General features: G+C 47.3%; 1 protein-coding gene across 1 annotated transcript in view; it reads right to left on the reverse strand.

The window, feature by feature from the left end:
• Positions 1-3,796: 3,796 nt before the first annotated feature.
• The window catches only part of LOC102384504 (zinc finger protein RFP-like), a 9,444-nt gene continuing 735 nt past the window's right edge, over positions 3,797-12,505 (reverse strand). The window contains exons 2-7 of the mRNA XM_025199874.1: positions 8,396-8,491; positions 6,648-6,869; positions 6,410-6,432; positions 5,506-5,621; positions 5,128-5,187; positions 3,797-4,429 (exon numbers count right to left, since the gene is read on the reverse strand). Of these exons, the coding sequence (XP_025055659.1) occupies positions 3,921-4,429; positions 5,128-5,187; positions 5,506-5,621; positions 6,410-6,432; positions 6,648-6,869; positions 8,396-8,491 (1,026 nt within the window). The 3' untranslated portion in view covers positions 3,797-3,920. The remainder of the gene's footprint in view (positions 4,430-5,127; positions 5,188-5,505; positions 5,622-6,409; positions 6,433-6,647; positions 6,870-8,395; positions 8,492-12,505) is intronic.

The following is a 12,505-nucleotide window of genomic DNA, read 5'->3' on the forward strand; positions in this document are numbered from 1 at the left end:
AATGATGAACTCATGTCATACACTAGAAAATGAACAGCACCTCTCTCCTTTATAACATCATGTTTCACAATTTAGACCAGAGGTTGGCAACATTTTTGGGCAGAGTGCCAAAAACACCTGCAATCTCGACATCTAAAGATGTTGGCGTACCAGAGGAGGATGGCAGGGGAGTTGCAAAGGGCCTGATCCTTGTGGCAACGTAGCCTCATCCCCTTCCCTGCTGTCTGCCCCAAGGTGCGTGTGCCAAGCAAAATGCCATTGCATGGCATACTCTGGCACCCAAGGCAGGGGTTGCCTGCCTCTGATTTAGACGCATCTCTCAGGCTGTCTCTCTACAAGGGAGGAGGTGTGGCTTGAAGATTGTGAAGGCTACTGCGTAGGAGTTATCTCATTGTATAGTCACAAAGGAGAAGAGGCTGGGGTAGCTTTGCCTTAGAAGAACAGGTTGAAGCGAATGCCAGGCCTCTCCCTAGAGGTTTCCCCTTGATTTATGTTGCCAGCCTTGGCCATTTTCAAGGGGCCTAGACTAAGGTACAGGAGTGTTGCTAAGCAGAAGGGCCAAAGCTTGTCTCTGAGTAACCATAGTGTGAACCTTTGTGGATGTGACAGCTAACTTGGTCAGTAAGTAAAGGAAACCATCAAACAATTAAACAAAGCATATGGCCTGAAAGGAGATAAGGGAAGACTATACATTAAATAATCCATATACACTATATCATTGCTTTATCTTAAAGTAGTAGTAGTAGTAATAATTGATGTAACCAAATGGATTGAATGCTATTTTGCTATAATAGATACATTTTTGTTAAAATGCTTAGATAATTTGTAAAAACAAAAACAGCCTTGTCAGAGAAGACCATAAAGTAAAGTAAAGAAGAAACTGGAACAGCATTCCGCAATGGGAAAGAAAGGAGATAAGAAACGCTTCCACTTTCCCAAGTATATAAATTCCAGCTAATTGACTCTTTCCAAGTCCGCAAGTAGTCTGGTTCAGTCCAGTTCCAAAAGTTTCAGTGAAACAAAGAAATTTAAATAAAAACAATCAGAGATCATTTATAAAAATATTAAAACCAGCCATCTCTAAATATTGGGCATAGACTGGAGGGAAATTTGGAGAATGTAGCAAATTCAAGAAGACCTGTTGCCACTCTGCATGCAACCCTTTTCCCACCTCTTGTCTCGAGTCTCCCTAGCCGTTATAACCGAGAATCTTTGTTGTGCTGTCACAAGTAGCCAGATAGACTTTGGGATAAATGTTTGTTTTCATGTTTTAAAGTGCAAGCAAATGAAAGCTGGGCTGTAGACCTGTTTATGCCTCTTATCAGTAGCCCACCCACAAGGTTACCTGTAAGCTGGGTAACACTAACTTTATTTCTACTTGCCCACTATAAACTGCCACTTTTACAATGGCAGAGAGGAAAGGCGTTATGCTACTGGGACATGGGCAGTCAGACCTAAAGGTAAGAGCTGAGGTTTTGGAATCAGAGCCACACAGCTACAGGATGAGTTGGGATTGTGAATTGTGGTCAAAGAGTGTGGAGGTAGGTCAGGAAGACAGGGTCCAGTTTCAGGAATCAGGATCAGAGCATCCTGGAGCAAGGAAAATGTTACTCCAAAGTGAGTGTGTTGAGCAACCTGTAGGCCAGCCCGGGATGTGCTTTGTACTAAGGCTCCTGACAGAGAACTTCACTGTTAGGGCAAGCTGACCCTCAGAGACTGACATGGAGTAAGTCTCACTTCACAGACATCCTTGTGGCAAACAAAGACCTCCTCTGTATGTGGCAAGCAACTCTGAAATCCAATACATCTAAAACTGAGGAGTGCTGTCAGCATCCAAGTACACACAGCACAGATGAAAGTTACTGATATTGTGTGCGTGTGTGCGTGTGTGCGTGTGTGTAGACACACACATGCATTCTTAAAAAAAGCATTTTCGATTGGTCAGTTTCAATTTTATTTCTGGGACCCTTAGAAACCAGACCAAACCAGTTTGTCAGTTGTCCTGGAAGTTGTCAACTAGCCAATATTTATGTCTCTATAAAACTGAAGTTTCATAGTTTCATAGTAGCTAGGGTCAGGAGGGACTTAAACAGATCATCTAGCCTGACCCCCTGCCACAGGCAGGAATGAATGCTGGGTTCACAAGACCCCACTCTTGAATTTGCTCAAGGTAGGGGCGAGGACCACCTCCCTGGGAAGTTGGTTCCAGATTTTGGCCACCCTAACTGTAAAATATTGCCTTCTGATCTCCAACCTAAACCTATTCTCCATCAGCTTATGACCATTGTTCCTTGTCACCCCAGGTGGCTGGGGAGAAAAGGGCTCTGCCTATTTGCTGTTGATCCCCCCCGATGAGCTTGTAGGCAGCCACCAGGTCCCCCCTCAGCCTCCTCTTGCTGAGGCTGAACAGGTTCAGGTCCTTCAGTCTCTCCTAGTAGGGCCTGTCCTGCTGCTCACTCACCAAGCGCGTGGCCCTCCTCTAAACCCTCTTCAAGGCTGGCCACATCCCTTTTGAAGTACGGTGCCCAGTATTGGATGCCGTACTCCAACTGCGGCCTGACCAAAGTCGCCTAGAGGGGGAGTATCATCTCTCTGGACCGGATTGAGCTGCATCTTTGGATGCATGACAAGGTATGGCTGGCCTTGCTGGTTGCATTCTGGCATTGGCGGCTCACGTTCATCTTGGAGTCAATAATGACTCCAAGATCCCTTTCCGCCTCTGTGCTTTCAAGAAGGGAACTCCCCAGCCTGTATGTATGCTGTGGATTCCTTCTCCCAAGGTGCAGCACCCTGCATTTGTCTACGTTGAACCCCATCCTAGTCTCACCTGTGATGGAGGATTTCTTAACCCTCCCTTCACCAGCTAAAAATATCTCCTTGTTACTTTCCTGCTTTTCTATCCTTACTTTATGGTTACAACAACAAAATTACCATTTGTATCTACCTCAGAACATATAGTAACAGCATAAACTGCATAAGTCACTAATAATTTTAATAGACCTAAGGCTGCAGTATGGACATATACTCTAGACCAGTGCTTCTCAAAGTGGTGGTCCGTGGACCAGTGCCGGTGGTCCGCAAGCCACCGGTCGCCGGTCCACAGCGAGTTGCCAGGAAAGAAAGAAATATATTTTCAGAAACATAACATTGATATGTCATAGCGCCACAGTTCGTATGTTCCAACACTCCAGGTGATGTCACGTTGTGCGAGGTGAGGAAAGAAAGAACCAGCTGGTCGTGCATTTGTGTAGCGCTGTTACATGCAGTTGCTGCCACCGGCTGAACCAGGCACCGGTCCCTGGCCCACTGGAAAAAAAAATTGCCAGTCCGCCACATCAGATAGTTTGAGAAGCACTGCTCTAGATGTGTCTACACTATGCATTTACTGTGGAACTGACTAATTAGCTCTGCAGCAAAATCTCTGCATCTACATAGTGTGACCCTATTAGGCCACAATAAACTAAATTAACTCCTCTGTAGATTAGTACTTGTAAATACAAGTACTATCCTGCAGCAGAGTTCTTTAGTGTGCAGCAATGTATGTGTAGATGCTGCTGGGGCACAAGTGTGCTTCGGTGCAGGGGCTGCCTGCTGGCTACCTCTGCACTGAAGCACCCTCATCATGCCCCAGTCAATGCCTCCACAGCATGTTGATCTGGGTCCAAGCAAACCTGGGCTGCCAGGCTGACCCCCTGCCAGCTGGGGCTGTTCCAACCTGGCTCAACATGCTGCGGTCCCGGAACACGTGTAAACACAGCACCAGGAGCAATAAACTCCAGCATGAAATGTACCAGAGTTTATTGCTTTGCGTTAATTTCACATGTAGACATGCCGACTGTGTACAGTTTTGGTGGTCTAAGATTGCTGGTCTAACTGACCAGGCCATAAGCTGTTATACTTTCCCAGAACACATCCCCCTGTCATAGTCTGAGCCGGGATCCTCTCCCCACCCAGAACCAAGGGCAGATTCTCTCCCCAGTGAAGGAGGCAGGTGGGAAAACGAAGATTGGTACTTCCTTATCAGCATCTAAAACTGCTACACGCCTCCCTTCATAGTCCAGACAGACCCGGATCCGCCAGGGTGCTTGGCTCAAGGACAGAGGAGTGCGAGGAGCGGTGAGAGCCTGGTACTGGCCCTCGCATTGCCACATAGCCCAGATCCCTGCCTTAGGGTCCAGGCTGATCCGTCCCTTCCTGCTCACAGACTCTTTAGCCACTCCCACAGCCCAGTTTCCACCAACCTCCACATCCACCTCCCAGCAATGTTTCCCTGAGGTGAATCCCTCACAGCCCAGCACACACAGCCATGTGTCAAATCTCTGCGGGTTATTGGGTACATCCTGCCGTCTCATTCCCCATCTCACAGTTTTGTGATCTTCAGACAGGATAAGATCAGGGTGAGCAGTGTCTGGATCCAGAGTCACATGCACTGGGAGAGAGAATCACAGTGTCAGTGGCAGAGATCAGCTCTGGAGCAAGCTGGGTCATTCCTCCCACATCCAGTAGCCCTGTTCTGGCTGGCACCATTCTGGACCCCAAAGAGCTGCCTCCGTCTTGGACCCCAACATTAAACTGACGTGGCTCTACAGTTCCTCGTCCTTCTGTAGCTTCTTGTTGGTTTCTAGAAGCTGCAACTCCCTGTTCCCCTTCTGGGGCTGCCATTCCCAATAGTAGAGGCACAACAAAGCAGAAGGGAAGCAAGGATAAGGTTGAAGCTCTGAGGAAGAGCCATTCAAAAGCACTATGTAGGAATTAAGGTGGGAACAGGTGATTTCAGGCCCAAAGAGAAAGGAGGTGGCAGCTTCTTCACAGAGCATAAAGCAGTGATCAACTGTACTGGGAAAGCCTGGGATTGCTTCCTGACAAGGAGGGTGGAGAAGAACTGGCAGGACTGGCCCTCTCCTGCCAGGAACAAAGACAAGAGCGGCTGGAAGGGTAGTGATCGCTACTCCCCCTCTGAACTGAGTTGTAAGGCTGCAGGTATATATTAAGCCAAATGACATGGTCTGCCTTTAGGCTACTTGCGTGCCAGGCAATACTCATGCTTCTCATTGTTGTCAGGGGTGGAGAGGATTGTTTTCATGGAAATATGTTGTTCATTAAAGGGAAGCTTTCACTAGCACTTACCCTTTATGTAGGAGCCCAGAAGCTCCCCTCTTCTCTTCTCCAGGTCACATGGTAGAGTTTCTGGAGGGGAAAAGGGTCACAGATATTGGATTCCATAGCCTCTGATTTATGATGCCATCTCAGGAGGCTGCCTCTCTCGGGAGAGCTATAGTAAAGCATTCAGTAGGCCATTTTGCTAAATTTCAGCCTCAGTAACATTTCTGAGATCAAAGGATGTGAGCTAGTCTAATGTCTGGGCCCTGACTACACTTGCTCAATCCATCAACTTTATATACTTTTTATGAATAATCCAGCTACTGACCCACTGGCCAGAGCCTATTTTCTCCCACAGTCTCAGAGACTCATCCCCATTTTCCCTCTCAGAGCTCTTCTTGGTACCTTTGAATTGCCTCAGGGTCTCTTTTAGGGCAACATTTTTCTGGGAGAAATCTGCAAGTCTTGCTTTCAACTCAGAGGGAATCTCCAGTGGCTCCTGGAACTTCCCCTTCTTGCACCTGGAAAACATAATTCTGCATCTGTCAATGAACTCTAATCATTTAGTCTGATTCCTAGCTAGTGACAGTCGTTGTTCAAACAGGCCACCTTACCCCAGAACATCCTATGAAGATTCTTCCACTGGTCTGAAGAGACCAGACCAGCTTTGAGGCTCAAAGAGGAAGCCCTTATGGCTGAGTCTCATTTGGCCTCCATGCTCAGATGGTCAGTTTGCTCTCATATTTCTGATGGGTTTTGTGTTGTGGGCATCTGTCCACTTGGAGGATCAAAAAGCCCCTACCTCAGATCATTTAACATGTGTTTCTGACAAGGCCCTGGTAAAAGATTCTCAGTCATTCCTAACCTGGGCAAAGTTGTAAGGAAGAAATCCAGAAAACCCCTGGGAGATTTATCATTCCTGAAAAATATCTGAGGTTAATATTCCCGAAAAATATCTGAGGTTATCATGTCCCAGAGGAAGTTTTCAGTTATTGCTGGACCTGGACAGAATTGTAGACAGTGATCTAGCAATGAAAGGCCCCCTTACACAGATGCTTAGGGCAGCCAGTGCCCCCTTGTATATAGCAGTTCTGGGAAATATTTTAGGTTAGTAATAATCCATCCACCAGAATAGAGAACCCCAGAGTTTGTCTAAAAAGTGAGATCCTTGGGGTTAAGTTCTCCAGAGAGACTTGTATCCAGAATATGACTTGCCCCTCCGATTGTGCTGCAGAACCTGGGGAGATGTGGTTGTATCATGGTCTGCTACCCCTTCCCAGTGCCAGGAGAGGTGAGAGGAACCATGTACCTGCTCAAGGTGTTTCTGACATCCTAGAGAGGAAAGAAAGAGAAAGAGAGAGGCTCTGAGTCTTGCATGCCACATACTAGGGATGCAAGTATGGATATAAATATGCACAGAGTGATGGGGGTGTCTAAGCTAATGTTAGCGGGGGGATTGATCTCTGATTGTGGGACTCCAATGTCTAGAACTCAGGAGTCTTTCCTTCCCTGTGTGGAGCACTGGGCTGTCATTACTACAGTCTCACCTGTAGGAATTCACTTGCTGGTTGCTGGCACTTCCTCTCCATCTCACTGATCAAGTCGCTGAGACGGGAAATCTCCATGGACAGCTTTTCATTCCGACTCCGTATGATCTCCTTCTCCAACTCTCCCAGCTGGTCCAGCAGGAGTCTCTCCTGTTCCTCCAGAAATTGGTGCAATTGTTGAAATTCAGACACAAGCTTCTGTCTCTCAGCTTCTGTCTTTTGCTGTAAACCAATAACGAAAGGTTCTGACTGTGCTGGAAAGAGAACTTCTTGCAGACCCAAAGGGCATTTCTACACAGCAGTGACAGTGTGGCTCAGGCACAGAACTGCTGAACACATCCTCCCTAGCCACTCTGGAGAGCAACCTCTCCAAAGAGGCCCCATCAAGGCATCCTTGGGTCTGGACCATGTGAACAGGAGTAGATGGTCAAGGGATGATGGAAGCAATCCAGGCAGGGCATGACACCACCATCATATAGACATACCCTAAGACAACTGAACTATCTCCAGTACCTGCCTTCTGGGTGGGTGATGTGGGCAACTGCTCAGGATGCCATGGTCAGAGGGGCACCACCCTAAGACAAGTGAATTGTCCCCAGGGTTGGCCTTATGGGTGGGCAACATGGGCAACTGCCCAGGGTGCTGTGGTCAAGGGGGCGTCCCATACGCACACATGTGTGAGCAACCCACACTCACAGCAGCACTCTCCCCCCTCTTCACCCCACCTGCTCTGTCCAATCCCTGCCACAGGCAGGAGGAGCAGTGTCCAGCTGCTGCTCAGGAGGAAACCAGGCCAGACACATGCAGGCACGGTGACACCTGCTTCAGTCCACCTTATTTATTCGTTCACAGCAGGAGCAGTGCTTGCCCATGGGGAAGCAAGTTTCCTGATCCAGCTCAGTAGCTCCCCCAGGGCTCTATTTCTGAAACTTTCACTAATACTACTACATACTTAAACTCAAAGAAAGGGCACTAAAATGCAAGTTCTCCCAGGGAGCCCTTTTCAAGTTTTAGGCCCCACACTTCAAGAAGGATGTGGACAGATTGAAAAGAGTCCAGCACAAGGCAACAAAAAATGATCAGACACTTCAGAGACAAGACTTATGGGGCAAGGTTGAAAGAGCTAGGGTTATATGGTATAGAGAAGAGAAGACTGAGTGTGGTTTTTTAACAGTCTTCACATACCTGAAGGACAATTATAGAGAGGATAGAGATGGGCTTCTCTCTGTGGCTGTGGGGGCCAGGACTAGAAGAAAGAGCCTCAAACTGCAGCAGAGGAAATGCAGGTTGGAGATTAGGAGGCACTTTCTGACTCTGTGGGTGGTCAAGCATTGGAAGAGGCTCCCTAGGGAAGTAGTGGGATCTCCATGCTTGGGGTTTCAAAAGTAGGTTTAGACACTTGACTGGGATGGTTTAAGTCAGGGCTGATCCTGCCTTGAGCAGGGAGCTGGACCAGGTGATCTTGTGAGGTGCCTTCCAGCCATACCTTCCTGATTCCTACGATGACATTAGTTTATCTAAAATTCAAAGTCTTCATTCCAAAACCAGCGCATTCCCATGCTATCTAGTTTTCTACCAAGCCTTGCTTTGTACCAAGCAAAGGCTTTTGTTCTACTTCCTTAGTTTTCTTGGATGATGATCTATTCCTTCAAAAAGTCCTTAGCAATTAACAATTTGATTCTTTTGCCAAATCCTTTTCTGTCATTTTAATGAGGCCAGAGACTTTGGGCCAGACAACAGCCACCTACCAGATAGTCCTGGATTCTCTCATCTCCATTCATTTTCAATCCAAGGAGCTTTTCTTTGTCTTCACTTAGAGTCTTCAAATAGGTCTGAAGTTTTTCCTAAATAAACATAGATTATTTGGATGATTTAATTTTGACTGGAAGTAGATCTCTGTGGGTTCTCTTTTCCACCAAAGCCCTAAGGCTCTAGAGTTACTTGGAGAACGCAGTATTTTTGTGCCCTCACGGGTACTCAGGAAATAAAATCTTACTAATGAAAGCAGGGGTGTTTTGGATTGAGAGTGTTTGAAACTCTTTGGTCCTTTTACTGGATCTTGTTACCCTAGTAGGAGACTTGAATCACAGGGTGATGAACCATAGGTATATTTCATCTGGTGGGGAAAACAGTCAATTTTCAGGCAGACTTACCTAATCGAGTGATTTAAGTCCCAGGTACCACAAAGGATAGATGTAAAAGCTCAAACACATAACTCCCACTGATCTGAAACGTTTAGTTGTTATACTGGTTGAAAGGAACTGGTATAAGTGTGAGTGTAATTGCAGCCATTGGCAATGCTGATTAGTGTTAGGAAGGGTTAGAGTTACCCCAAATGAAGCCCTAAGCTTTCACAGTGCGGTGCCCTCTGGGGAGCCTGCTGTCAGGCTGTGGGCTATGGGAGACTCCAAGGACTGGGCTGTGTGGCAGCAGGGGGAGGACAAATGTATGCCTTTGTGGCTAGTTCAAGTCCTTATCCACACATGCAAAAATCCATTCAGGTTCATAGATTCATAGATGTTAGGGTCGGAAGGGACCTCAATAGATCATCGAGTCCGACCCCCTGCATAGGCAGGAAAGAGGGCTGGGTCTAGATGACCCCAGCTAGATGCATATCCAACCTCCTCTTGAAAGGTTGTCATAGTTCAGCATCACCTAGTGGATGGTTTTGCTGGAATCCCATGTAACGCATGCTTGCTGTGGTAGCTTGCATGCGAATGTTTAACGCGAAGGAGCTGGAGTGCAAAAACATCAACCACACAATCTTGACAAGGTGGAGATATGAGCCCAGTGGCAAGGGAGAACCCTAGATGACAGGAGACCTCCATCTCACTGCAGCCTTCTTCCATCTTTACAGTGGTTGAGATACTGACATCTTCCTCCTGATGCATTGTTGAGGACTTGGGGCTTGGTCTGTGGTTTGTCTGGAACCTCCCATCAGCCCTGCTCACCATGGGTGACCCTGCTAGGAGTGACAGACTCTGGACAACATAGCTTATGTGACGCATGTGTCCTTGGCAGAATAGTGTACTATCTGTAGGAGGCCAGGTATAGGGATGCTCACAGTTTTTAGCACAGTGAGCTCTTTGCATATAGGCTGGGCAGCTGAATTAACCCCCCATGGACCCACCCAGGAATTCAGCATCCCCATGCAAGCTTCATCTCCTTGACAGGCATGGGACTGCTTACTCTGGAAGCTTTCCTTTCTCCCACAGGTACCTCATCAGTGCTTGGTGCTGCAAGGGAGGCAGCATGGTCTACTGGTCAGGGCAGAGGGCTTGGCCTTGGAGCACTTAGGTTCCACCCCACTGTGTGTGACCTGGCTGTCCCTCAGGCTTTGTCTCCTTCCTGCGTATCTCCTCCCTTTAGATACTCAACTGCTCCAGGATCTCAGCCTGCTTGTGTCCAGTGCTCAGCCTGACCCAGATCAGGTCTCATTTGGAGTCTACAGATGCAATAATTCCCAGGAGATATGAGAACAGAAATAAATAATAATGAGTTATCACTTCCCCTTCTATGTTCTGAAGGCAACAGGGGTAGATCCAGGGCAGGGTGCACTGGTCCTGTTGCACCTCTCATTTGATTCCTGCTCCACCCAAAGTTTAAAACAAACTGCCTGGCAGTGGCAGCAGCATTTCGATTGAGGCAGGAGTAAGAGTCAAAAGACTTCACGGCTCATCATCATCATAATGTACCAGATTTCTTCAAAACATTTAATTCCACAGGTGTTAAGGAACCTCTCTTCTTTAGTGGTCTTCAGTGGTTCCACTAATCAAGCTGTCCTTTGCTTTGCAATTCTGCCGTCTGTAAGCTGCTCCTGATAAGGTAGCTTCTTTTTCCTCAGCCCTGCAGACTGTTTTCTAACTAGCTAGACACTAGGCCTGTGCGAATTGGCAGTGATCCAATCTGGCTTCAGATCCGGCTGCTTCAGATGCCAGAGATTCGATCTGGAGCTCCGGACAAGGTTTCTGCTTCCATTCGGCCGAAGCGGCTCCGAAGCTTCGGAGCCACCTTGGAGATCTGGCCATAGGGTATAATGGGGAATCAATGAAATATCTATAACTTTGTTGTTTTTTATCTTATTTGGATGAAACTTGCAGGGATGGTGGCCCCTGATGATAGCATGAAGTCTACCAAGTTTCAAGAATATCGGTGTAGGTATTTTGGGGGAATGGTACCCCAAATTCTTGAAAGCAAAACTCATGTCACTTCTATGTGTTGCAACATAAAGGGGTCAAATCTGCAGGGATGGTGGCTCCTGGTGAGGCCACAAAGCCTACCAAGTTTCAAGAAGATCAGTGCAGGGGTTTGGGGGGAACTGCTCCTCAAGCTGCGGACAAGCAAAACTCATGACAGGGGTGACCCTTTGTGTGTTAAGGCGCAATGGGGTGACAGCTGCAGGGCTGGTGGCCCCTGCTGTGACACCTGCCAGCTGTGGAGGAGATCGGTGCAGGGGGCTCTGGGGCCTTGCACCCCGAGCTGCTGACAGGCAAGACTCGGGACATGGATGCTTGTGGGACTGACTGTCTTGGGGCAGTTGATTGTCTGTATTGATTATTTCCTCTCCTTAGTCTCTGCTTTTGTAGGTGTTAATTGATGGTAATTAACTGGTTACATTAGCTACGTCCTGTGTATTGAGCTGTTTACTGAGTGAATCATGACTGATTGGTAACTAGTAACACAGTAGCTTAGCAGCCAGGCCTGCAGTAGTGTCTCCCACGCCCCAACACAGAGACAGTCAGTTGCACAAGCACCCCTGGCACGAGTTTTGCCTGTCAGCAGCTAGGGGTGCAGGGCCCCAGAAACCAGAACCCCCTGCACTGATCTCCTCCACAGCTGGCAGGTGTTGTGGCTACAGCAGGGGTCACCACCCCTGCAGCTGTCACCCCCCTGCTGCTTTAACACACGCAGTGTCACCCATGCCACGAGTTTTGCTTGTCCACAGCTTGAGGGCAGTTCCCCCCAAACCCCTGCACCGATCTTCTTGAAACTTGGCAGGCTTTGTGGCCTTATCCAGGGCCAGCACCCCTGCAGTTTTCACCCCCCTGTGGTGTAACACGTACATGTGACATGAGTTTTGCTTTCAGAATTTGGGGTGCAATTCCTCCTGAATACCTGCACCAATCTTATTGAAACTTGGCAGGCTTCATGCTCTCAGCAGAGACTACAATCTCTGCAAATTTCATCCAAGTCGGACAAAAAACAACAAGGTTATAGATTTTCATTGTTTCCCCATTATACCCAATAGCCAGATCTCCAAAGTGGCTCCGAAGCTTTTCCGAAGTGCTTTGGAAGCTCCAAACCACCCGCTTTGGGAAGCCTAACAAGGCCAGCGCTTTGATTCAGACATGCTGCTTTGGACACCGAAGCATCCGAAGCTTCTCTGGATCCAGAGCTCTGTCCAAAGCCTCGCACAGCCCTACTACAACACTAACTCAGGTGCAGAATGTTAATTAAGGTGAACATTAATACAGGTGAGGAAATAGCTTTCAGTGAAGCATTGGATACACTGTCAAGGCAGCTAGATTTTGTTTTACGAATCTGAATAAGAGACATTTAATTCTAATGACTACAGGACTAAGGAAACAACTTTTGATTATTTTCCCTAGTTTGTTATATAATGTATGATATAGCAAGTTAATGCATATTCCAATCAAATTATTTTTGTTTTTTCTTTGATTCTAAACTGAAGAATACAGCCCTAGGCCCCTAGCTTAATAGTAAAGTTTTCAGTTCCTTTTTAACTGGAGAAAAAGCATGTGTTGTTTTATATATGATGATGATGATGATGCACTACATCATCTGTACTTCCCTTTTCAAAATCCTAGATCTGCCCATTGTCACACAGATGAGCCAGC

Source organism: Alligator sinensis, unplaced genomic scaffold (assembly GCF_000455745.1).
Source record: "Alligator sinensis unplaced genomic scaffold, ASM45574v1 scaffold1097_1, whole genome shotgun sequence".
Lineage (NCBI taxonomy): Eukaryota > Metazoa > Chordata > Crocodylia > Alligatoridae > Alligator > Alligator sinensis.